Here is a 27,126-nt window from a genome sequence, read left to right on the forward strand (position 1 = left end):
TATGCATGAAGATTTTCTGAGGAGCTCTTTTGCATGTACATGAGGTTTCAGGATTATCTCACCCAGAATACAATGGAGCAGATTACTCAGAGAAACTCCTGACCAGATTCTTTCAGCAGTAGGGTTCAACATCATTTCCGAATTATCATCTCATTTAGACACCTCTAGGGTTCAAGAAAACTCTTAAAATTAATTTCTCTTTTCTGTATTCTGCTCCTTCTTCATTTTCTCCACATTTCTCCTCACATCAAGTGACAATTTTTAAAAAGTGGAACTAATAATAAAACCTACTTGTATAGACCGATGTGGTGACCGGAGAGCTCTGATACCCCCGGACTCCGACTGTTACCACAGTTATGGAGTAATTAGTCCCAGATATCAGGCTCTGGAGGGTGACACTTGTTGTGGGACTTGTCATAGATAAGTTAGTGGATGGAGATATCCCGTAGCTTATATTATATGACTTATTCACACCGGTCATATTTGCTGGCTCCGACCAAGATAATGTCAGGATCTTAGTTGTAATTGTAGTAAAGGATAACGTTCCAGGTGGAGTTGGATCTGCAGAAAAAGAGAAATACAGAGAGGTGAGAACATATCCAGCATCAAGAAACTGCACCACGTGACTTAGTGCTTGCTCACAAGAGCGAGTAAATTGGACGAGTGCAATCAAATTTAAAAAATAAAAAAAAATCAGATTTCACTCAGCCCAGTTTATAGTATGGGGCAGTGCACGTCTGCAATTATTTTCTCATGCCAATTCAACACGCGTAAACCATTGCAGGAGGATGAAAATGGCTGTGAGAATCGGATTGCTCTCACCCATACAAGTCTATGGGTGCGTGTGTAACATCGCACTGCACTTGGAAGGTCACCCGAATGCAGTGCGATTCCTGTGGACGTCGGCAATAGAGGAGATGGAGAAATTACTTTCTCCGTCTCCTCCGCTCCGATTCTCTCATGCGATAGGACCGGAGCACAGTGCACCAACACAGCTTAAAGTCCCAGAGAGTTTTAGCTAAGTGTCATTAGCATATCACGAGTAACGCTCTCGTATCAGATGCTATACGCTGGTGTGACTCCAGCCTTAGGGTTAAACAGCCACGGGAGCAATTAAAGATTTCATAATGAAATTACAAATAACATTAAAATATTTATACTATTCACATCCTAATATGAACCAAACATATCAGTCGCATGTCGGGTGCGCTGTTTTTTACAGGTGTCATTTACATTTAAACAGGATCTTTCACCAGTCTGATCAAGTGAAACTGGTGACATCATAGCAAATAGCTACAAAGCGGAGTAAAATGTATGTGACTTTTAATTTCTTTTTTTCACTGCGGAGTTGTTAGATTATTTATAACATAAATTATAAAATAAATTTGCAATCAACTGGGTGTCACTTCTTCCCCAGCCCCCCCACACCATCACACCTCCTCCTCCATGCTTCACAGTGGGAACCAGGCATGTAGAGTCCATCCGTTCACCTTTTCTGCATCGCACAAAGACATGGTGGTTGGAACCAAAGATCTCAAATTTGGACTCATCAGACCAAAGCACAGATTTCCACTGGTCTATTGTCCATTCCTTGTGTTCTTTAGCCCAAACATGTCTCTTCTGCTTGTTACCTGTCCTTAGCAGTGGTTTCCTAGCAGCTATTTTACCATGAAGGCCTGCTGCACAAAGTCTCCTCTTAACAGTTGTTGTAGAGATGTGTCTGCTGCTAGAACTCTGTGTGGCATTGACCTGGTCTCTATTCTGAGCTGCTGTTAACCTGCGATTTCTGAGGCTGGTGACTCGGATAAACTTATCCTCAGAAGCAGAGGTGACTCTTGGTCTTCCTTTCCTGGGGCGGTTCTCATGTGAGCCAGTTTCTTTGTAGCGCTTGATGGTTTTTGCAACTGTACATGGGGACACTTTCAAAGTTTTCCCAATTTTTCAGACTGACTGACCTTCATTTCTTAAAGTAATGATGGCCACTCGTTTTTCTTTACTTAGCTGCTTTTTTCTTGACTTAATACAAATTCTAACAGTCTGTTCAGTAGGAGTATCAGCTGTGTATCCACCAGACTTCTGCACAACACAACTGATGGTCCCAACCCCATTTATAAGACAAGAAATCCCACTTATTAAACCTGACAGGGCACACCTGTGAAGTGAAAACCATTTCCGGTGACTACCTCTTGAAGCTCATCAAGAGAATGCCAAGAGTGTGCAAGCAGTCCTCAAAGCAAAAGGTGGCTACTTTGAAGAACCTAGAATATAAGACTTATTTTCAGTTGTTTCACACTTTTTTGTTAAGTATATAACTCCACATGTGTTAATTCATAGTTTTGATTCCTCCACAATTGTAAATCCTTTACAATTTTTCATAGTCATGAAAATACAGAAAATTTTTAAATGAGAAGGCGTGTCCAAACTTCTGGTCTGTAATATAAATATAAAAATGTGTATGTGTATATATATATATATATATATATATATATATATATGTGTATATATATATATATATATATATATATACACATACACACACATTTTTATTAGCAGTGGGACAGATTCTTTCATTATATATTTTTTATTTATTTAAAAAAAAAAAAAACTTGATTTTTTTATTATATCAACAGATAATTTATTTTATTGTAGCTCATTTTTATAAACTTACTAGCATTTTAGGTTTAGTATATAATTTCATGCATGGAGAAGTGTGGTGGATTCATAGTGACGGTGGAATTATCAGATAGCTCATTACAAAATAAAAACTGCTGCCTAGTATGGCTATAAAAGAAGACTCTAAAATGCCTGGGATACGGCCTTTGGTTGGGATACGGTCTTTGGTTTCGATCGGCCTCTGTAGCTGCAGTGGCGTCACTGAAGCAGAGCAAGTATTGAACCGGAGAGACGCCACCGACCAGGGCTCTCTTCATGTTTATTTTCAGTGGAATGATCTATCAGGATATATCTGCACCACATGGATCATCACTTCTGCAGAAGATATCAACCTCAGATTTCACATCATTACAGATGGACTATTAACTTCATCTACTATTATGGAACATAACTTCAATTGAAGGTTGTTACTAGCACATATACACCATAGTTTCATGAATTGCCATCTACGACATTCATGAGCATTTGGATAATATTTATTGTATTCCGTTGGTGTTTCTGGAAATATTGAATCATAATAAAAATACAGCTTGCTGTACAGTACACAAGGAGGTGGAATGAGGACTAATTTGCTAATCAGGCCTCTTAGTATGCTGTACTGCAGAAGGGGCTATCCTTTAAAAAAAGCTTTTAATTGTTCCTGCAATTAAGCAGGGCCTTAGGAGGATGCATCCTGAACAGGGGCATTCACCAAACAACTCTTGAGAAGAAGAACGACTGCAGACTCCTCCAGAACTGGTAATCCTAAGGGTGCATTCAGACAACCATATAAATCGGTATGCAGTGAACAGACTGACTGGCGGCTCTACTAACCAGAGCGTGAGAACTGCATAGAAATATATGAAACTGTCACGATCAAGTCAAGTGAGCCACCGGCCAGTCCGAGCATTGCGTTCCGGTTGTCAGACTGCGACCTAACTCCAAACAATACACACCTTCCATACCATGTCCACCACTCTAGTCATGGTCATCTCCATCTCACTACATACCCTGCTCACTCTTAATTAAGCAGATCCTGAGGATACTCACATGTGGCCTCGGTCACTGGAGCAGATGTCTGGCTGCAGCTCCCACTGACTGTCTGTACAGTGACATTATATTCTCTGCCTGGTAGTAATCCTGTGAAATTCACTTGTGTGCTCGTAGTTTGTGTTGTCTTATTGATGGCTCCTGTTAGACTGACTGTATAATTATCCATTTTTCCTGCTGGTTTTATCCATGAGGCTCCAAGAACATCAACTGACTTGTAATTATTCATGGTGATGGTGGAAACTTGTCCGGGAACTGAGAATAATATAAATCACAGACAGGTTAGTTATACAGCAGTTACTTATGGTAAAGTGTAAAGTGCTGTGGAATATGTTGGCGCTATGTAAATAAAAATTATCATTATTATAATAAAAGTAGTAGGCCTGTGGCACAATGAAGTCAGTAGGACAGCGGGGGTCAAGTTCAAGATTTCAGGCAGAAGCAGAAAGAGAAATGTCACAAAATTAATGAAGTGCAAATAACCATCCAAGGGTTAAACAGCAGAAAAAAGGTTAAATAAGCCAGGTAAGTAACCAGCAAAGCACATAGTAATAATTGCATCAGGAGCAGTAATACAGCACAACAACTGGTACTTGAACAACCCCCCTTCAGGGAGGGGTAATAGGCAAAGTGTTAAGCAGCGCTGAAGGGAGGGGCACATCCTTACTATGGCCATTGCGCACGGATGTGTCCCTCCCCTCAGCGCTGCTAAAAACCTTGCCTATTACCTTTCCCTGCACCTTTCCTTTTGCAATCCATTCTGATGAAGGCCCAACAATTGTTCGCAACATCAATTTATGCAGTGAATTGCAATGTAAAATACAATAAATTACATGTATTTATTGCATCTTTGGAGTGCCAAGGTCTGTATATTTATTTTTTTCTTATTATTGGAGTGGAATCCTGCTTGAGCATCTTTTTTTTTTTTTCTGCATTAATGGAGGGCTTGAAGTGCATTTCTGTCCCAAAAGAAGGCAATCTGGTGAGAGAATTTGCCTGAGTTGTTAAAATGACAAATATTATAGATATGATATACAACAGGAGCTTCGACTCATAATTCACGGTTTACAAATTCTCTCTGTCCTCACCTGTGCAGGTCGTGTTTGACACCGGGTCGGACTCAGTGATGATATCGGCAGCTCTTGTATAGACCAGGAATGTATATGTTTCTCCTGGTGTCAGATTCATTATTGTCGCTGATTCACTTGTCACTATTGTATTATTCACCATTGTGGCTGATGAGTTGAATGTCCGGACTCTGTAGCTGTAAGACGTCTGATACTCATCAGGTTTACTCCACGTCAGAGACACAGAATATGCGGTCACAGCGCCGATCTGTAGAGATTTCACTGATATCGGTTCTGTAATAAAATAAATACAAACAATCAGTGTGGATAGAGAATGAGGGAGCAGTATGCTGTATTATTCTATGGTAACCACTGTCCAAAAAATTAAAATCCTGAGTTGTAATCTGAGCCATGATGGGAATAAAGCCCACAAGATATCTGGACCATACTCATTAGATGAACGTTGGCTGAACATCACTATCTAAAGGTTTATGGTCATCTTAACCCCTCAACGCAATCTCACATACATTAATTATTATATTATTTATTTATGTAGCACCATTGATTCCATGGTCCTGTACATGAGAGGGGGTTACATAAAAATTACAGGTGTCACTTACAGTAAGCAAACTAACAATGACAGACTGATACAGAGGGGCGAGGACCCTGCCCTTGGGGGCTTACATGCTACAGGTATGTGTGTCATGCGGTAAGGAAAGGGGGAATCAGACTGTGTCTGGAACTGGGATCCTAACTATCCCTGTGCCAGGGGTACTCTTAAAGGTGGAGAGGCCCGAGTCTCCGATCTTACTATGCTCTTGCTAATGTCCTGACTCCTAAGCTGTCCCCTCCCATTCCCCCAGGAGGCCTGGGACAGCTATGTTAGTGTATAAACACGCAAGACAAACTGGAATAACAAAAAGCAACTTACATACAAAAAACTCACTGAGGGTAGAGAGGAATAAAGGGAAGGATAGGAATGTACAAACCAAATGGTAATAGGATTTGGGAGAACACATACACCCAAAAACAGCATACAACAATCTCCAGCAGCAACTTTAGCACACCAACTCCAGCAAGCCAGGAAGTAAAACTTTCACCGGTATGGCTGAGACGATCTGGCCAGGTTTTATAGAGAAAAAATGAGGTCAGGAGCAGCTGTCAGATGGAGGTGCATGTCTCCAACCAGCAGACAAAAAGTCATTAACCTTTTCAGCGCCAAAGGAAACAAAGTCCATTTAATATGAGAAACAAAACACACAGGCTAAATGGAAGACCTAGGATTCACAGTATGTAAAGATCGCCTAACCCCAGACCTCCTAGGAGGACGTGACACACTCGTGACAATAGCCCTTCGCTCTACCACGGGCCACAGGATCCTCAGGGCCGGGTTCAACTAGATGGGCCAAATGAATGGACTGTATCAACCTACTGGCATTGCGACATTGCGAATTAGAAAAACTAAACTACATATCTAATTGGAGGTATTTACTAATATTATCACACCTAATACATATTGGGATAGGATCTTGGAGATGGGAATACCCCTTTAACCTCCAATACAGGCACCCACATCCTCTCCTTAGGACCATACCGCTTCCAATGTACCAGGTACTGTATAGAGCGGCAAATCTTACGGGAATCAACGAGTCATTACCTGAAGTTCTAAATTACCGTCAATAATAACCGGTGGTGGTTGCAAGGGTGACGGTACCACAGGTGCAACATATTTTTAAAGTAAAGACCTATGGAAAACATTATGGATTGTGAGAGTTAGAGGAAGCTTGAGACGAAAGGTTACAGGGTTGATTACAGCGACCACCTTACAGGACCAATAAACCTAGGACCTAGTTTCCACGAAGGAACTTTCAGTTTAATATTTTTGATGGACAGCCATACCAACTCACTCACCCCCAGGTCTGGACATGACACTTTTGTTGTTTTTAATTTCAACCCTACGTTTGTTTTTGTCCCCCATGATCTTTAAATTATTCTGAACTCTGTCCCACACACATGAGAGCAAAGATAAGAATTGTTCCTTTCCAGGGTAGTGTATAAAAACACAAAACAAACAAAGATAACAAAAAGCAACTTACATACAAAAACACTCACCAAGGGTAGAGAGAAATAAAAGGAAAGATAGGAATGTACAAACCAAATGGGAATAGGATAATGGAGAAAGCATACACCCAAGACCAGCAAACAACAATCTCCAACACCAACTTCAGGACACCAAATCCAGCAAGACAGGAAAAACTTTCACAGGCAGGGCTAGGTTTTATAGAGAGAGAAAATAAGCAGGTCAGGATCAGATGAGAGATGGAGCTGCATGTCTCTTAGTCACACTAAACGACTTACCAACGATCACGACCAGCGATACGACCTGGCCGTGATCGTTGGTAAGTCGTTGTGTGGTCGCTGGGGAGCTGTCACACAGACAGCTCTCTCCAGCGACCAACGATCAGGGGAACAACTTCGGCATCGTTGAAACTGTCTTCAACGATGCCGAAGTCCCCTTGCAGCACCCGGGTAACCAGGGTAAACATCGGGTTACTAAGTGCAGGGCCGCGCTTAGTAACCCGATATTTACCCTGGTTGCCATTGTAAAAGTAAAAAAAAAAAAACACTACATACTCACATTCTGATGTCTCTCACGTCCCCCGCCGGCGTCCACAGGGTTAAAACTGCTTTCGGCAAGAGAGCTGCTAATGCACGCGCTGCTGCCGAGAGTTTCCCTGCACTGACTGTGTCAGCGCCGTCAGTAACAGCGACGTCACCACTGGGCTCTGCTTTACGGCCGGCGCTGACACAGTCTGTGGACGCCGGGGGACGTGACAGACATCAGAATGTGAGTATGTACTGTTTTTTTTTTTTTTTACTTTTACAATGGTAACCAGGGTAAATATCGGGTTACTAAGCGTGGCCCTGCGCTTAGTAACCCGATATTTACCCTGGTTACAAGTGAACACATCGCTGGATCGGCGTCACACACGCTGATCCAGCGATGACAGCGGAAAAATGGTCCTGATCATTCCCCAACGACCAACGATCTCCCAGCAGGGGCCTGATCGTTGGTCGCTGTCACACATAACGAGATCATTAGCGGGATCGTTGCTACATCACCAAAAGCCTGACGTTGCAACGATATCGTTATGTGTGACGGTACCTTTAAACATAAGGCCTCTTTCACACTTTTTTTTTTTTACCATCAGTCACAATCTGTCAAAATGTTGAAGAGACGGATCCTGTGCAGATTGTAAAAAACCGATGCACTGGGTCTGTTTTTTTTTTTTACGGATCCATCGAGGCTATATGCACACATTGTGTATGCATCTTCGCCGCGTTTTCCGCTGCAAAAAAGCATACACAACACAACCCATGTTAAAAATAATTCAAAAAAATAAAAAATCGTGATATTCTTACCTTCCGGCATCCCTCGCAGCCCCCTTCATGCTCACAATGCTGCCGCAGCTCCCGTTCCCAGTAATGCCTTGCGAAATGACCCCATGACATAGCGGTCTCACAGGTCACTGTTTCACAAGGCATTATTGGGAACAGTAGCTGCCGGGAGCATCGGGAAGGCTGCGGGAGACACCGGAAAGTAAGAATATCACGATTTTTCATTTTGTTCATTATTTTTACCTTACGGCGTCCCCCGCAGCCTTCCCGTGAACCCTCCCCCCCCCCCCCCCATGCTCGCGATGCTGCCGGCAGCTCCCGTTTCTAGTAATGCCTTGCAAGACAGTGACCTGTGATGACGTAGCGGTCTTGCGAGATCGCTACGTCATTGGGTCATTTTGCAAGGCATTACTGGGAATTGGAGCTGCCAGCAGCATAGCGAGCATCGGGGGGCAGCGGGAAGGCTGCAGGGGACACCAGAAGGTAAGAATATCACGATTTTTTATTTTTTTTAATTATTTTTAAACATTATATCTTTTTACTATTGATGCTCCGAGACCTGCGATTCACAGTACATAAAGTTTGCCTAATCCCATATCTCCCAGGAAGACGTGACAACGTAATTGCAAGTGGTGATAGTATGAGCACCTGTTAACCATTTAAACGCTGCTGCCAATCTCTGACAGCACCATTTAAATTTAATATGTGCTAGTGTTCGCATGTACTAGCTGTCATCGGTGCCCCACAACACAATCGTGAGTCACTGATGGGTGATGATGACAGCAGGGGGCCTGCGGAAATCCCCAGTCGCAGCCATCTTGATCCTCCTCTGAAGCGAAGTTATGTGCTGAGCTTCAAAGACCACCAAGACTTACACTATATACTCAACTACTATGGGCTATGGCAGGTTCAAGACCATTCTATGGTCTAAAAAATAAAGTGAAAAATAAAATATAAAAAATATATAAAAAAAAAAATTTGAATCATTCAATTTCTCCCCAATAAAAATAAACAAATGTAAAAAAGTAAAACATTTGATACCACTACATTCTGATCAAAATATGAATTTAATTAACCCAATTTGTAAATGCTGTAACAAGAAAGACAATCAATACATTGGAACTGTGTTTTTTTCGTTCACCACACCTTCGTAAAGAAACAAAGTGCACGGGTTCATAACTTGATTGACAGTGCTTGCTTTCTAGGAGTGAGCGCTGCCATAAATGAAATGCGCCCGTGTGCTGGCACTATTGGGGCTTCATCAATGTTATCAGTGTAGCGAACGCCCACAACATTCCGGAGCAAAGAAGTAAAACGTGCACACACATTATACACTGTGTGCGCTGCTGGACCCCAAGAAAGTCAGTGCAAATGTACAATTCAGATAAGGCATTTCTTGCTCTGGGCATGAAAGGGCATTAAATCAAGCAAAGGTGCAGAATGTTCCATGCCAATTCAGTGCAGAGATGCTCTTAGGCTACTTTCACACATCAGGTTTTTGCCGTCAGGCTTAATCCGGCGAATTTTGAAAAAAAACGGATCCAGCAAAAGTTGCTGCCGGATCCGTTTTTTTCCTCATAGACTTGTATTAGCGCCGGATTGTGACGGCCTCATGCTTCATCCGTTTTTCGCCGGATCTTTCGAAAATTTGTTTTCCGGAGAAAACGGACATAGTAACTTTTTTTTGTCCAGCAAAAAAACAGACAGCAACGATTCCGGCAGCGTCCGGAGTTTGCTATAATGAAAGCCTATGACGCCGGATCCGTGAAATGATGAATCCGGCAACGAATTCTGTTTTTTTACAACTGAGCATGCTCTGTAGCAGCATTTTCCATTCTGGGGTCTCTCTCTCTCGGGACCAGCTAATGCCAGCTAATTTATGTAAAAATAAAGATTATTTATTTATTTATTATTTATGCTCGGATATCAGCTAGTCGGATCCGGCAAAACACGGATCCGTTGCATCAGTTTTTCACAATTTGCAACGGATCTGTTTTTTTCAAAAGTAGCCGGATTAAGCCTGACGGCGAAAACCTGATGTGTGAAAGTAGCCTTATGCACACCAAGGGTGCACTGAGGAGCCCTCATTTACATATTAAATAAAACATTTGTTTTCCCAGGACATAAAAAAGCAGTAAATCCACTACATGACACTCCTAATCATTTCATTGGCGTTTTGTGGGTGCCACATTTAACACTTGGATGAACAATGACGGGTCTGTAGGGTATAAAACCTTTCTATGCTTAAGGTACCGTCACACATAACGATTTCTTTAACGATATCGTTGCTTTTTGTGACGTAGCAACGATATCATTAACTAAATCGTTATGTGTGACAGTGACCAACGATCAGGCCCCTGCTGGAAGATCGTTGGTCGCTGGGAATGATGAGGACCTTTTTTTTGGTCACTGATCACCCGCTGTCATCGCTGAATCGGCATGTGTGACGCCGATCCAGCAATGTGTTCACTGGTAACCAGGGTAAATATCAGGTTACTAAGCGCAGGGCCGCGCTTAGTAACCCGATATTTACCCTGGTTACCATTGTAAATATAAAAAAAAAAACACACTACATACTCACATTCCGGTGTCTGTCACGTCCCTCGCCGTCAGCTTCCCGCACTGACTGAGGGCCGGCCGTAAAGCAGAGCACAGCGGTGACGTCACCGCTGTGCTTTACGGCCGGTGCTCACAGTCAGTGCGGGAAGCTGATGGTGAGGGACGTGACAGACACCGGAATGTGAGTATGTAGTGTTTTTTGTTTTTTTTTTACATTTACAATGGTAACCAGGGTAAATATCGGGTTACTAAGCGCGGCCCTGCGCTTAGTAACCCAATATTTACCCTGGTTACCCGGGGACTTCGGCATCGTTGGTTGCTGGAGAGCTGTCTGTGTGACAGATCTCCAGCAACCACACAACGACTTACCAACGATCACGGCCAGGTCGTATCGCTGGTCGTGATCGTTGGTAAATCGTTTAGTGTAACGGTACCTTAAAGTAGATTTCATTTTTAGCTGGAAGTTTACTTGAGGTTTACAGGAGAATCTCTTATTCTAATGCACCATTATCCCACCCAGAATACAATGGAGCAGATTACTCTGAGATACTCCTGACCAGATTCTTTCAGCAGTACGGTTCCACATCAGCTCCTAATTATAATCTCATTTAGACACCTCTAGGGTCCAAGAAAACTCTTAAAATTAATTTCTCTTCTCTGTATTCTGCTCCTTCTTCATTTTCTCAACAGTTTTCCTCACATCAAGTGACAATTTTTAAAAAGTTGCTAAAAGTGCAAATAATAATGAAACCTACTTGTATAGACCGATGTGGTGGCCGGAGAGCTCTGATACCCCCGGACTCCGACTGTTACCACAGTTATGGAGTAATTAGTCCCAGATATCAGGCTCTGGAGGGTGACACTTGTTGTGGGACTTGTCACAGATAAGGTAGTGGATGGAGATATCCCGTAGCTTATATTATATGTCTTATTCACACCGGTCATATTTACTGGCTCCGACCAAGATAATGTCAGGTTCTTTGTTGTAATTGTGGTAAAGGATAACGTTCCAGGTGGAGTTGGATCTGCAGAGAAAGAGAGAAATACAGAGAGGTGAGAACATATCCAGCATCTGTGTTATAAGGTAATAGTGCCGGTAACAGAGGAGAATGGTGATGAGGATGATAAGGAGCCATTACTGAGCAGATCCTGAGGATACTCACATGTGGCCTCGGTCACTGGAGCAGATGTCTGGCTGCAGCTCCCACTGACTGTCTGTACAGTGACATTATATTCTCTGCCTGGTAGTAATCCTGTGAAATTCACTTGTGTGCTCGTAGTTTGTGTTGTCTTATTGATGGCTCCTGTTAGACTGACTGTATAATTATCCACTTTTCCTGCTGGTATTATCCATGAGGCTCCAAGAACATCAACCGACTTGTAATTATTTATGGTGATGGTGGAAACTTGTCCGGGAACTGAGAATAATAGAAATCATAGACAGGTTAGGCTACGTTCACATTAGCGTTGCGCGCCGGTGCGTCGGCGACGCAACGCACGACGCACAAAAACCGCGCGCAAAATGCACGCAAAAACGCTGCGTTTTGCGACGCGTGCGTCGTTTTTTGACGAAAATCGGACGCACGAAAAATGCAACTTGTTGCATTTTCTTGCGTCCGACGCTAGCGTCGGAAACGACGCACGTGTCGAAAAACGCCACCCAAAAAACGCACGCGTCCCCTATGTTAAACATAGGGGCGCGTCGCCGCTGCGTCGCCGACGCAACAGCGACGCACATTAGCGGAACGCTAATGTGAACGTAGCCTTAGTTGTACAGCAGTTACTTCCAGTATCATATCAGTAATCGGATTGTGGCACAGTGAAGTCAGGAAAGCAGCCAAGATATCAGTCAAAGGCAGAAAGCAAAAAAGAAAAGTCCCACAGTCCCAGGCCAAGTGCAAATAACCATCCAAAGGATAAACAACAGAAAAGTTGTTAAATAAGCCAGGTCAGAAATCAGTATATTACAGCACGACAGCTGGTATTGAACAGAGGACACAAGGGGAGGTTAATAGGGTGAATTGTTGCTATTGGCCGCTGAGCCCTGTCCTGCCACTGGTCCTGCTAAATGACCCAAGACCTAATTTGAATATACTCTATACTAAATTAATGGACAAGCAGAAGGGGACTATGGGAAATCCGCTGATCGATGTCCACATTGCTCAGCAGAAGAAGAGAATATTGTTCTTAATGAATGAAGAGATGGGTGGCGAAAAATTTGTACGCAAGGCCATAAGCCACATAATAGGTTGCACTTTCCATTAGTCAAAAGGACCAACTCCAAAAATACAATATAAATCCTATAAATAACATGGAGTCATAGGTCAACTAATATTAAATAGAGGATTTTATTAAAGTAAGGTATAGTGGCACAAAACATACAATGATACTAGTGAAAAATCAAAAGTGGAGACTCAAGTGCAAAAATGGGACATAGTCTACACACATTCGGTAAGAAGGGGCATCACTTGTACAAGTAAATGAAGGTAAGTATACACAGTCAAATGTTATAGTAAAGAGGTAAGTAGCTAGCCCATAATTCCATGTGTGATACAGTATCTATAACCCCAATGAACATTTTGCGTGGATTTCCTCAGGGAGTTATTAAACACTGTGTTTGCAAAATATATATAGCATACTTCCCCGGTGACGTGTATTGTCCATGCACTGGCATCCATCCTGAACTGCGCATCACGGCCAGTAAGCATGACGCAGCGGATCAGCGGGAAATTCCCAGTGATGTCAATAACCTGCACATGTCAGCCAAAGACGCAGTCGGGAATACGCAAAGGTACTTGTGCCATATTTGAAAAGGGAAAATATTATACGTACACTATACAGCATAAGAAACAGGACAAAACGCAGGTCATAGAATAAAAGGACCAAATATGTAAAAAAAAAAAAAAAAATGTACCTATCCTATCCAGCAAACATACATCCCGAAAAGAGGGGAATAATAAAGAGATGCGAGATACATTAAGGCTGTGTGCACACGATGCAGATTTGGTGCAGAATTTTCTGCATAAAATCTGCACTAAATCTGCATCTCCTGGCAGAATCCGCAGGTGCGTTTTTTATGCGTTTTTTTTATGCGCTTTTTACCAATGGATTTCTATTATGGAGGGGTGCAGAAACGCTGCAGAACTGCACAAAAGAAGTGACATGCACTTCTTTGAAATCTGCAGCGTTTCTGCGCAGATTTTTCTGCACCATGTGCACAGCTTTTTTTTTTTTCACATTGATTTACATTGTACTGTAAATCACAGTGCAGTTCTGCAGCGCTTCTGCTGCAGAAAAATCTGCTGCAGTTCTGCACTAAATCTGCATCGTGTGCACATACCCTAAAGCAAATAGTGCAAGATAAATAAAAAAAGAGATAACCCATTAGTTTTCTCACATAATACTATTAGTATTCAAATAAGTTAATTGGTGAAAAATCCTATCCAAATATAAGAATAAAAATACTAATAATTAGGAGAAAACTAATGGGTTACCGTATATAATTTTTAAATTTTACTTGAACTATTCGCTTCACAGTCTCTCACTTCTCTTTATTACTCCCCTCTTTCGGGGTATATGCAATACCTGCAGGATGGGATAGATCCAGCTTTCACATACCTGGTCCTTTTACTCATATAGTATAAATATAATATTTGCCCCTCAAGCTTAGTGATATTGAGAAAAAAGCACAATTCCACTCCACAAATTTTTTTTTAAATTATTTATCATGTTCACTATATGGTAAAAGTGACCCACTAAAAATAACTCTCTAGGCTGGTACAATTACGGTGATACCAAATATACATAATCTATTTATGTTTATGTGGCAGAACTTTTTTTTCATAATTTATAAGAATTTTTGGCAGATAGATATAATGTATGTATGTATGTATGTATGTATGTATGTATGTATGTATGTATATATATATATACTAGATGGCAGCCCGATTCTAAAGAATCGGGAGTCTAGAATCCATATATACTTGAAATTCGGCAGGAGCTTGAAGAGCAACGTAACTGGGCCCGCCTCCACGCAGTAGAAACTTGCTGTGAGGTAAAAATTCAAAAATCACACCAAAATGGCGGGCGGAGTGTGTCACAGTACGGCACGTTTCTGATTGGTCGCTCGCAGCAGGCGGCAACCAATCAGACACTGGACACTGTTGACGTCACTTATCTCCGGACATTAGCTCCGGACATTAGCTCCGGACATTAGCTCCGGACATTAGCTCCGGACGGAAGTTGGCACAAATTGCAGGAAGTAGTATTCTAGGCAATTATATATAAGATATACTAGCTGAAGAGCCCGGCGTTGCCTGGGCATAGTAAATATCTGTGGTTGGTTATAGCACCTCACTTCTCTTATTTTCCCATCACGCCTCTCATTTTCCCAATCACATCTCTCATTTTCTCCCTCACACCTCTCATTTTCTCCCTCACTCCTCTCATTCCCCCCTAACACTTGTCATTTCAATCTCACATCTGTCATTTTCTGATCACTCCACTATTTTTCCTCACTTCTCTCATTTTGCAATCACACCTTTTCATTTTCACCTCACACCTCTCATTTTCACCTCATCACCTCAGTATATACATGTTTGTCATCTCCCTTATATATAGTATACATCTGTATGTCATCTCCTGTATACAGTATATACCTGTATGTCATCTCCCCTGTATATAGTAAATACCTGCTGTGTGTCATCTCCCATATATATATATACCTGAATGTCATCTTCTATATATAGTATATACCTGTATGTCATCTCCTCCTGTATATAGTATATACCTGTGTGTCATCTCCCCTGTATATAGTATATATCTGAGTGTCATCTCCTCCTGCATATAGTATATACCTGCATGTCATCTTCTATATATAGCATATACCTGTATGTCATCTCCTCCTGTATATAGTATATACCTGTGTGTCATCTCCCCTGTATATAGTATATATCTGAGTGTCATCTCCTCCTGCATATAGTATATACCTGCATGTCATCTTCTATATATAGCATATACCTGTATGTCATCTCCTCCTGTATATAGTATATACCTGTGTGTCATCTCTCCTGTATATAGTATATACCTGTGTGTCATCTCCCCTGTATATAGTATATATCTGAGTGTCATCTCCTCCTGCATATAGTATATACCTGCATGTCATCTTCTATATATAGCATATACCTGTATGTCATCTCCTCCTGTATATAGTATATACCTGTATGTCATCTCCTCCTGTATATATATGTACCTATATGTCATCTCCTCCTGTATATAGTATATATCTGAGTGTCATCTCCTCCTGCATATAGTATATACCTGCATGTCATCTTCTATATATAGCATATACCTGTATGTCATCTCCTCCTCTATATAGTATATACCTGTGTGTCATCTCTCCTGTATATAGTATATATCTGTGTGTCATCTCCTCCTGTATTAGACCTCGTTCACACGTTATTTGCTCAGTATTTTTACCTCAGTATTTGTAAGCTAAATTGGCAGCCTGATAAATCCCCAGCCAACAGGAAGCCCTCCCCCTGGCAGTATATATTAGCTCACACATACACATAATAGACAGGTCATGTGACTGACAGCTGCCGTATTTCCTATATGGTGCAATTGTTGTAGTTTGTCTGCTTATTAATCAGATTTTTATTTTTGAAGGATAATACCAGACTTGTGTGTGTTTTAGGGCGAGTTTCGTTTGTCAAGTTTTGTGTGTTGAGTTGCGTGTGGCGACATGCATGTAGCCACTTTTGTGAGATGAGTTTTGTGTAGAAACATGCGTGTAGCAACTTTTTGTGTGTCGAGTTACATGTGACAGGTTAGTGTAGCAAGTTGTGTGCAGCAAGTTTTGCGCATGGCGAGTTTTGCGCGTTGCGAGTATTATGTGTGGTGCCTTTTGAGTATGTGCAAGTTTTGTGTGAGGCAACTTTTGCATGTGTTGCAACTTTTGTGCATGTGGCAATTTTTCCGCGTGTGCAAGTTTTGCGTGTGGCGAGTTTTTCATGAGGAGAATTTTGCACTTGTGGCGAGTTTTGCAAGAGCCTAGTTTTTGCATGTGGCGAGTTCTGCGCGTGGCGAGTTTTGAGTGGCGACTTTTGTGTTTTGACTTTTATGTGGCGAGGTTGGTGTATTTGTGGTGAAATGTGTGCTGAGGGTAATATGTGTTCAAGCACGTGGTAGTGTGTGGCGCATTTTGTGTGTGTTCATATCCCCGTGTGTGGTGAGTATCCCATGTCGAGGCCCCACCTTAGCAACTGTACGGTATATACTCTTTGGCGCCATCGCTCTCATTCTTTAAGTCCCCCTTGTTCACATCTGGCAGCTGTCAATTTGCCTCCTACACTTTTCCTTTCATTTTTCCCCATTATGTAGATAGGGGCAAAATTGTTTGGTGAATTGGAAAGCACGGGGTTAAAATTTCACCTCACAACATAGCCTATGACGCTCTCGGGGTCCAGACGTGTGACTGTGCAAAATTTTGTGGCTGTAGCTGCGACTCCTCCAACACTTTTCCTTTCATTTTTCCCCATTATGTAGATAGGGGCAAAATTGTTTGGTGAATTGGAAAGCACGGGGTTAAAATTTCACCTCACAACATAGCCTATGACGCTCTCGGGGTCCAGACGTGTGACTGTGCAAAATTTTGTTTCTGTAGCTGCGACGCCTCCAACACTTTTCCTTTCACTTTTTTCCCCATTATGTAGATAGGGGCAAAATTGTTTGGTGAATTGGAAAGCGCGGGGTTAATATTTCACCTCACAACATAGCCTATGACGCTCTCGGGGTCCAGACGTGTGACTGTGCAAAATTTTGTTGCTGTAGCTGCGACGCTTCCATCACTTTTCCTTTCACTTTTTTCCCCATTATGTAGATAGGGGCAAAATTGTTTGGTGAATTGGAACGCGCGGGGTTAAAATTTCGCCTCACAATATAGCCTATGACGCTCTCGGGGTCCAGACGTGTGACTGTGCAAAATTTTGTGGCTGTAGCTGCGACGCTTCCATCACTTTTCCTTTCACTTTTTTCCCCATTATGTAGATAGGGGCAAAATTGTTTGGTGAATTGGAACGCGCGGGGTTAAAATTTCACCTCACAACGTAGCCAATGACGCTCTCAGGGTCCAGACGTGTGACTGTGCAAAATTTTGTTTCTGTAGCTGCGACGGTGCAGATGCCAATCCCGGACACACACACACACACACACACACACACACATTCAGCTTTATATAGTAGATTATATATATATATATATATATATATATATATATATATATATATATATATATATATATAATCATGGTCTCCTGTGAGCATCAACCAGCAGCTGGTGTACACAAGAGTACTGTCATGGTATGCACAGGGGTCTTCAGAAGACCCCTAGCCATCATGGCAACCCATTGACACCACAAGATCGTTTCACAGGAGGGCCGATGGTCACATGATGCTTAGCACATCTCCACCCGCAGCTGTAGAGGCAGAGGATGGCTGAATATCACAGCCATCATCTGCTGGTGGGGATGGTGTCTCAGTTCAGTCAGGGATCCAGAATAACATAACTGTACATCATATGTTAGTAAGGGGTTAAGGGCCAAGACATTAAGTAAAAGAAAAATACGTATATCTATAATATGTCATTTTATGTATCAGGAGCTATACAGTCAACTCATAATTTACATTAAAGTGATTCCCTTTGTCCTCACCTGTGCAGGTCGTATTAGACACCGGGTCGGATTCAGTGCTGTTATCGGCAGCTCTTGTATAGACCAGGAATGTATATGTTTCTCCTGGTGTCAGATTCATTATTGTCGCTGATTCACTTGTCACTATTGTATTATTCACCATTGTGGCTGATGAGTTGAATGTCTGGACTCTGTAGCTGTAAGACGTCTGATACTCATCAGGTTTACTCCACGTCAGAGACACAGAATATGAGGTCACAGCGCCGATCTGCAGAGATTTCACTGAAATCGGTTCTGAAATAAAAGGAATATAATAAATGGATACAGGATGAGAGAGCAGTAAGTTGTATTATCCTTGGCAATCACTGCTCAAAACAGAAAGATCCAGCGTTCTGGCAAGGAATGAAGCGCCAACAGATATCAGGACCATGAACGTTAGATGAAATTGACCATCTAAAGCAGGTCCTAAATATTTGATGACTGTTGACCGGATGAGTGTGGATGACTTTAATCTAATGGGTATGGGGGATTTAAGGTGTTACGCCACTTTAACCCCTTCACCCCGAAGCCGGTTTTCACCTTCATGACTAAACCAATTTTTTTTTTCCAATTCTGACCACTGTCACTTTAGGAGGTCATAACTCTGGAACTCTTCAAAGGATTCCCCTGATTCTGAGACAGTTTTTTTGTGACATATTGTACTTCATGATGGTTGTAAAAATTTCCTTAATATGACTTGCGTTTATTTGTGAAAAAAAATCTGAAATTTGCAGAAATTTCGCAATTTTAAAACTTTTGATTTTTATGTCCTTAAAATTAGAGAGTCCTATTGCACAAAATAGTTAATAAATAACTTTCCCACGTGTCTACTTTACATCAGCACAATTTTTGAAACTTTTGTTTTATTATTAGGAAGATATAAGGGTTAAAAGTTGACCAGCAATTTTTCATTTTTACAACAACATTTACAAAACCATTTTTTTAGGGACCGCCTCACATTTAAAGTGACTTTGATGGGCCTATATGACAGAAAATACCCAAAAGTGACACCATTCTAAAAATGACACCCCTCAAGGTACTCAAACCCATATTCAAGAAGTTTCTTAACCCTTCAGGTGATTCACAGGAATTTATGGAAGGAAAAATTAAACATATAACTTTAGTTTTTTTTCACAAAAATGTTCCTTTAGACCCAATTTTTTTTTTTATTTTCATAAGGTTAACTGGGGAAATTGCACCATTATTCTTTGGGTCAGTGCAATTACAGCGATACCCAATTTATATCATATATATTTTTTAAGTTTTGGCGCTTTTACACAATAAAAACTATTTTACAGAAAACAAATATTTTTGCATCTGAGAGCTATAACTTTTTTTATTTTTCTGCTCATGGAGCTATATGGCGGCTTGTTTTTTTGCAGAACAAGACATTTTCAGCTGCACCATGTTTATTTACATTTGTCTTTTTGATCGAGTTTTACTGCACTTTTTGTTCAGCAGTATGATAAAGCATTGTTTTTTGCCTCGTTTTTATTACTGTGCTCACTGAAGGGGTTAACTAGTGGGACAGTTTTATAGAGCAGGTTGTTACGGACGCGGCGGTACCAAACAAGTACTTTTTCTGTTTAGTTTTTTTTACTTATTGGAAAAATATTTGTATCTTTTTTATGTTCTTTACTTAGGGATTTTTTTAAAATATTTTTACACTTTGTACTAATTTTTTTTATTTTTAACTTTTTTTTTTACATTGTCCTAGGATGGGACATCACTATACAGGTATCAGATCGCTGATCTGATGCTCTGCAAGGTTTCTGCATTGGAACAGTATCTCACAGGCAGGGAAGGAGGCATGAAACCTACTTGTATAGACCGATGTGGTGAGCGGAGAGCTCTGATACCCCCGGACTCCGACTGTTACCACAGCTATGGAGTAATTAGTCCCAGATATCAGGCTCTGGAGGGTGACACTTGTTGTGGGACTTGTCACAGATAAGGTAGTTGATGGAGATATCCCGTAGCTTATATTATATGTCTTATTCACACCGGTCATATTTACTGGCTCCGACCAAGATAATGTCAGGTTCTTTGTTGTAATTGTGATAAAGAATAATATTCCAGGTGGAGTTGGATCTGCAGAAAAGGAGAGAAATACAGAGAGGTGAGAACATATCCAGCATCCGTATAATAAGGTAATAGTGCCGGTAACAGAGGAGAATGGTGATATGAGGATGATAAGGAGCCATTACTGAGCAGATCCTGAGGATACTCACATGTGGCCTCGGTCACTGGAGCAGATGTCTGGCTGCAGCTCCCACTGACTGTCTGTACAGTGACATTATATTCTCTGCCTGGTAGTAATCCTGTGAAATTCACTTGTGTGCTCGTAGTTTGTGTTGTCTTATTGATGGCTCCTGTTAGACTGACTGTATAATTATCCACTTTTCCTGCTGGTATTATCCATGAGGCTCCAAGAACATCAACCGACTGGTAATTATTCATGGTGATATTAGTAACTTGTCCGGGAACTGATAATATAAATCACAGACAGGTTAGTTATACAGCAGATACCTCTGGTATGATGCAAGTAATCGACCTGTAGTAGTAGTAGAACAGTTACATATTTACTAAGTGACCTATATGTATATTATAAAAATAAAAAAAAAACAGCTTGTTACAAATACATTACAGGGAACCTGTCACATCAGATAACACTATTCACCAGTAGATATAAAGCACGTAAATAGCATCATCGTGCCCGGCCGCTGTACTGAAAGCGCAGCTCCAGGAAAAAAATTAACTACCGTATATTCCCCTCGGGACTGCGGCGCGGCCACAGTCATCGTTCACTATACCATGAGATTTGGCAGCAAGAACGCCCTAGCACTTTGATTGACAGCTAACTCTGCACTGATGCACTGCTGAGTCCGCTGTCAGTCAGTGTTGGGGCGTGCTCACAGTCACCTCTCACACTGCTGTGTGCAATGACTGTAGTTGCTAGAGACATGCCTTCATGGCCGAAAGATGGCTACTGGGATGAGTAAAGTTCATTTTCTCCCTAGTGCCGCACTTTCAGTACAGCATTACAACACTGAGGATTAACCCTATACTGTATCTGCAGGGTGAGCGCCTCATCGGACCGGATAGGTTCCATTTAACAAACTAATACACTACGCACCCATCGGCTAAAACGATTGCAACTTTCAAGCCAAGTACCCCTGGGTTCAACATTCCAGCAAACAACAATTAAGTTGTGACATAATGTGGTAGTTATCAGAAATCCCTTCCCAATCATAGAAATAGCTTCCTCAAAAGGGTGTCCGTTATCCCGAAAAATATGCAAATTCAGCCATTTACACAGTCCTTAATCCTCTTTAGACAGTAGCTGAATTACCATTTTGGACATGACAGTCTCCCTTTAAAAGGAGTATTACTATGTTCTTATTCCAAACTTTTTATTGATTTATAAACAGTTTCAGGAGATAGGAGATATTTGAAAAATATAACAAATAGCATGGATAGATTGATGCCTGATGTAACTCATGCAGCAGTAGAAATAAAAAACGAATTAGACAAAAAGAGTATAACTGTATACAACATACAGCCAAAACAGGGTATAAAGAGGTTGTCTGGTCTAAAACAACAAGTCTGCAGTCTGTGTGACTGCAGACTTGCGAATCCTCACATTGCGCTCATTGCTCACTGTGAGGATTCTCCGATGTCAGCGCCAGGAATGGTGGTCATGTGACCACAAGTATGCGATATGTACACTGGCTGGTGCCGATACCGAAGAATCCTAACAGTGTGCAGTGCGAGCGGTGTGATGATTCACAAATCTGCAGTCACATAGAGTAACTGAAAAGTTGTAGTTTTAGACCAGACCACCCCTTCATGTCGAGCTCATGAAAGGCCCTTCCATTTACAAAAGGTGGAGTTAAACATAACAAAATGTAACTGGAAGGAAAAAAAGAAATAAGGGTGAAGATATAAAAAAATAAAAAAAATTAAGGCTGGGGTGTCATTCCAGTGAGCAAAATGCAAAAAAAAAAAAGATTAAAGACACTCTGCTGGTTGAACCTAACAGCCTACACACGTAGTTATGGAAATTAACATGGTGACTGTAATTTATTTTGACCAGCCTAAAATTGAACATTTGTTACACAACCTGTTAGGCTGTATAGAATATGTTATACTACGTATTTGGTAGCAAATCACTGGATGTGAAATCCATTTAATACTGTTTGAGTCTTGACCCAGTTCTGTGCACCCCTGCATTTCCCACATGTACAACGTGGCTTTAATCTATTCCTCCCTTGTTTTCCAAATATCCTGAATATTTAATAAATATTTTGTATTTTTTCAAATAACATTTTGTTGAGGTGTTCTTATGGCACAGCTATGGGGCAATAATGAACGGTGCAGAGCATTATATGGCACAGCTATGGGGCAATAATGAACGGTGCAGAGCACTATATGGCAGCTATGGGGCAATAATGAACGGTGCAGAGCACTATATGGCACAGCTATGGGGCAATAATGAACGGTGCAGAGCACTATATGGCACAGCTATGGGGCAATAATGAACGGTGCAGGGCACTATATGGCAGCTATGGGGCAATAATTAACGGTGCAGAGCACTATATGGCACAGCTATGGGGCAATAATGAACGGTGCAGAGCAATATATAGCAGCTATGGGGCAATAATGAATGGTGCAGAGCACTATATGGCAGCTATGGGGCAATAATGAACGGTGCAGAGCACTATATGGCACAGCTATGGGGCAATAATGAACGGTGCAGAGCACTATATGGCAGCTATGGGGCAATAATGAACGGTGCAGAGCACTATATGGCACAGCTATGGGGCAATAATGAACGGTGCAGAGCACTATATGGCACAGCTTTCTATGGTACATCTATGGGGAAATAATGAACGGTGCAGAGCACTATATGGCACAGCTATGGGGCAACAATGAACGGCGCAGAGCACTATATGGCACAGCTATGGGGCAATAATGAACGGCGCAGAGCACTATATGGCACAGCTATGGGGCAATAATGAATGGTGCAGAGCACTATATGGCACAGCTTTTTATGGTACATCTATGGGGAAATAATGAACGATGCAGAGCACTATATGGCACAGCTATGGGGCCATAATGAACAGTATGGAGCATCTATTTTTATTTTTGAAATTCACCGGCAGCTGCTGCATTTTCCACCCTAGGCTTATACTCGAGTCAATAAGTTTTCCCAGTTTTTTGTGGCAAAATTAGGGGGGGGTCGGCTTATACTCGGGTGGGCTTATACTCGAGTATATACGGTAAATGGCACTATAATAAATTATAATAATAATATTTACATCCTGTCTCACCTGGCTATCTGAGGGCCCTTGCTATTTTTCTCCGCATTTTTAGCTTTGTAAAAATAATTACTTTAAACTGATTTACCATAATATACCGTATATTATATTTTTTAACATATCGTTTATGCTGCCCTCTGATTCTCGGATTTATAGATCATGTTTTGTATAATTATCTTTACAGCCACATGGACTTATTATACGAATTCTCACTGTCCTCACCTGTGCAGCTCCTATTAGACACCGGGTCGGATTCCGTGATGTTATCGGCGGCTCTTGTATAGACCAGGAATGTATATGTTTCTCCTGGTGTCAGATTTATTATTGTCGCTGATTCATTTGTCACTATTGTATTATTCACTATTGTATTATTTATCATTGTGGCTGATGAGTTAAATGTCTGGACTCTGTAGCTGTAAGACGTCTGATACTCATCAGGTTTACTCCACGTCAGAGACACAGAATATGAGGTCACAGCGCCGATCTGCAGAGATTTCACAGATAATGGTTCTGTAACAAAAGAAAAAACAATTGCTATGGATACAGGATCTCGTAATGGAAGTAGACTGCAACAGCATCAGATGTCATGTTTGACGGCTCTCTCACACGATCGTATATCTCGGATAAATGCAATCCGATAAAAAAAGGTATTGCACTCGGACCAATTTTATTCAATGAGGCAGTGCAGATCTGAGTACTTTTTCATAGCTTTATTCGGCATGAGTAAAAAATCCCAGCATGCTGCAATTGGACTCTGAAATTGGATGGATGCGAGAGAAAAAAAAAGTTAAAAAAAAATCAGATGCCATACGACCATCAGTATAACATCTGATTTTTAAGGAAGGATATATTGCAATTTTGTAAGATGGGAAACTAAATAGTCCTGTAAAAGATTAATAGATGCTGAGTAAAAAAAACAAAAATAAAAAAAAAAGCAAATTGTATACAGACAGCACACGGATGACAAGTGAGAAAAAATCGTCCCACTCTCCTTGATGAGAAAGGGACCTATTTTTTTTATACGCTCAAATGACTGTAGATTAAAAGGTAGCTACATACACGTCATATACATATTGGCCAAACCCATTGATTTTGATAGCACTGGCAGACCATCCAGTGGGTAGGGTTTTGTCACTACTTTACGCAGATGTCATAGAAAAGAAAAATCAGACATATTGAATGTCTGTTTGTTCTAAAGTGCATAAGCCACTACCTTAGGTTGGGGTATAGGAGTAACAGTTTTCCGCTAATAGTCATCTTAAATGTATAACAAACAAATAGAAAAATTGTCAGCTCACCCATGAAATCTGTATCCCATCCTCCGGATTCAGCATGGAAAAGGGTGATTAACCAGAGCAATCAGAAACTGAGCATAGTCCAGCAGAAACCATGATTATGACCTAGAATCGAAACGCGTTGGTTGCAGACGCTGCACAGTGTGTATTTTGCTGTGATGCGTAACCTTTATTGGTGGATTATTTGTTCTTAATGTCCAATTTTTATATGGCGAAATAAAAGCTATTTTTTAATGAAAATTGTTGCCACGGATACCGCTGGACTATGCTCAGTTTCTGATCTTAAATGTATGGCCATCTTAACACTTGTATCCTGTTCTTGACTTAACATTGACAGATCTGGATGGAATACATATTTCACATCCTTAGTACACAAGTGGATTTTTATTTTTGGCTGGAAATATGAATGGAGGATCTCTTGGTGTACAGGAGAAGCTCTTCTTCAGGTTTAGATCACTCAGCATTATCCCAACTCAGAAAACAACGGAGCAGAATGCTCTTAGAAATTCATTAAAATATTAATTTAGAAATAATACTCAACAAAAGCTTTTAGTTTTTCACTTTAATCTGACTCTACTTTTCATAAAAAAAATCTGAAAATCAATATCCTCTATTTTTTCATTAATCTCCTTTTTCTCTTCAATATTCTTTACAAAAAGTTGCAAACAATGATAAAACCTACTTGTATAGACCGATGTGGTGACCGGAGAGCTCTGATACCCCCGGACTCCGACTGTTACCACAGCTGTGGAGTAATTAGTCCCAGATATCAGGCTCTGGAGGGTGACACTTGTTGTGGGAATTGTCACAGATAAGGTAGTTGATGGATATATCCCATAGCTTATATTATATGTCTTATTCACACCGGTCATATTTACTGGCTCAGACCAAGATAATGTCAGGTTCTTGGTTGTAATTGTGGTAAAGGATAATATTCCAGGTGGAGTTGGATCTGCAGAAAAGGAGAGAAATACAGAGAGGTGAGAACATATCCAGCATCTGTATAATAAGAAAATACCTAACCACGTTGACAACGAAAATACCCAACCACGTTGACCACGATAAGGTAAATACATGTCCCCATCAAGAAATTTCTATAATTGACTGTGCAGGACACAGAATACTGAGAATTAAACATTTATAATATTTAATTAACAAATTTTACATATAACATCAATAAAGAAAAAAAAAAAAACATAACCAAGGAAACACAATAGCAACTGGTAGGTGAAAAAGCAGGGTCACTGCAGTTTTGTGCAGGGTTTGTCGTAGTGAACAATAAAGATAAAAAGTGAGGGAAGAATACACCACTGGTACAGACAAAGGCTATACCAATGGTGTATTCTTCCCTCACTTTTTATCTTGTTTTTATACCATGTTCCCAATAAAATCAATTATATTTTTACTGTTACTTGACCATGTGTAAAGCCAGGGAGGGGTGGGATTCGGCTGGTTCTCCCCGGTTCTATGGAACCACTTGTTAAAAAAGCAGCCGGTTCCCTGAACCGGAGAGATTCAGAGCCGCGATCCGGTACCACACCTCGCAACCATCCCGTATCCCGCGGGGCAGTCCCGATTTTGAGAGTGCTACGCGGTCCTGCACTGCAGAGCCACATCCCTCCACCCGCAGAGAGCCGCACACCAAATACATGGTTGCCGCTGCTCTGTGCGCACAGGACCTGTGATGAGGTCACGGAGGGGAGGAGTCATGGGTCACATGATCAAGGGCCTCTCTGTATTGCAGGACTATGCTGGTTGTCATGGTGCTGGATGAGGGTAAGCTTATGTGAGGGGTCAGGATGGGTTTACAGTGTGGATGTAGCAGAGCCCTGTGTATATGAGGTGTACGGAGCGGAGCCGTGTGTATGGAGCGGAGCCGTGTGTACGAGGTCTACGGAGCGGAGCCTTGTGTGTGTACGAGATGTACGGAGCCGCAATTCATCAAGCTGCAGCAAGGAAAACTAAATCTCCAAGCAGTCATAAACACTCGGAGACCACCTGAGCGTGCTCAGTAAAACCCAAGCAAGGAGTATACTCGCTCATCACTAGTGAGCACC

At 41.3% G+C, this 27,126-nt stretch overlaps 1 protein-coding gene across 3 annotated transcripts in view; it reads right to left on the reverse strand.

The window, feature by feature from the left end:
• The window catches only part of LOC138648710 (receptor-type tyrosine-protein phosphatase eta-like), a 160,891-nt gene that overhangs the window by 88,128 nt on the left and 45,637 nt on the right, over positions 1–27,126 (reverse strand). For all 3 annotated transcript variants that reach the window (XR_011315179.1, XM_069738543.1, XM_069738542.1), the window contains exons 9-18: positions 25,752–26,021; positions 23,997–24,284; positions 20,685–20,939; positions 20,275–20,544; positions 18,436–18,708; positions 11,891–12,145; positions 11,483–11,752; positions 4,791–5,063; positions 3,703–3,957; positions 292–561 (exon numbers count right to left, since the gene is read on the reverse strand). Coding sequence is in view for 2 of the 3 variants with exons in the window: in XM_069738543.1 (XP_069594644.1) it covers positions 292–561; positions 3,703–3,957; positions 4,791–5,063; positions 11,483–11,752; positions 11,891–12,145; positions 18,436–18,708; positions 20,275–20,544; positions 20,685–20,939; positions 23,997–24,284; positions 25,752–26,021 (2,679 nt within the window). In the remaining variant the exon portion in view is untranslated. The remainder of the gene's footprint in view (positions 1–291; positions 562–3,702; positions 3,958–4,790; positions 5,064–11,482; positions 11,753–11,890; positions 12,146–18,435; positions 18,709–20,274; positions 20,545–20,684; positions 20,940–23,996; positions 24,285–25,751; positions 26,022–27,126) is intronic.

This window comes from Ranitomeya imitator, chromosome 9 (genome assembly GCF_032444005.1).
Source record: "Ranitomeya imitator isolate aRanImi1 chromosome 9, aRanImi1.pri, whole genome shotgun sequence".
Taxonomy (NCBI): Eukaryota; Metazoa; Chordata; class Amphibia; order Anura; family Dendrobatidae; genus Ranitomeya; species Ranitomeya imitator.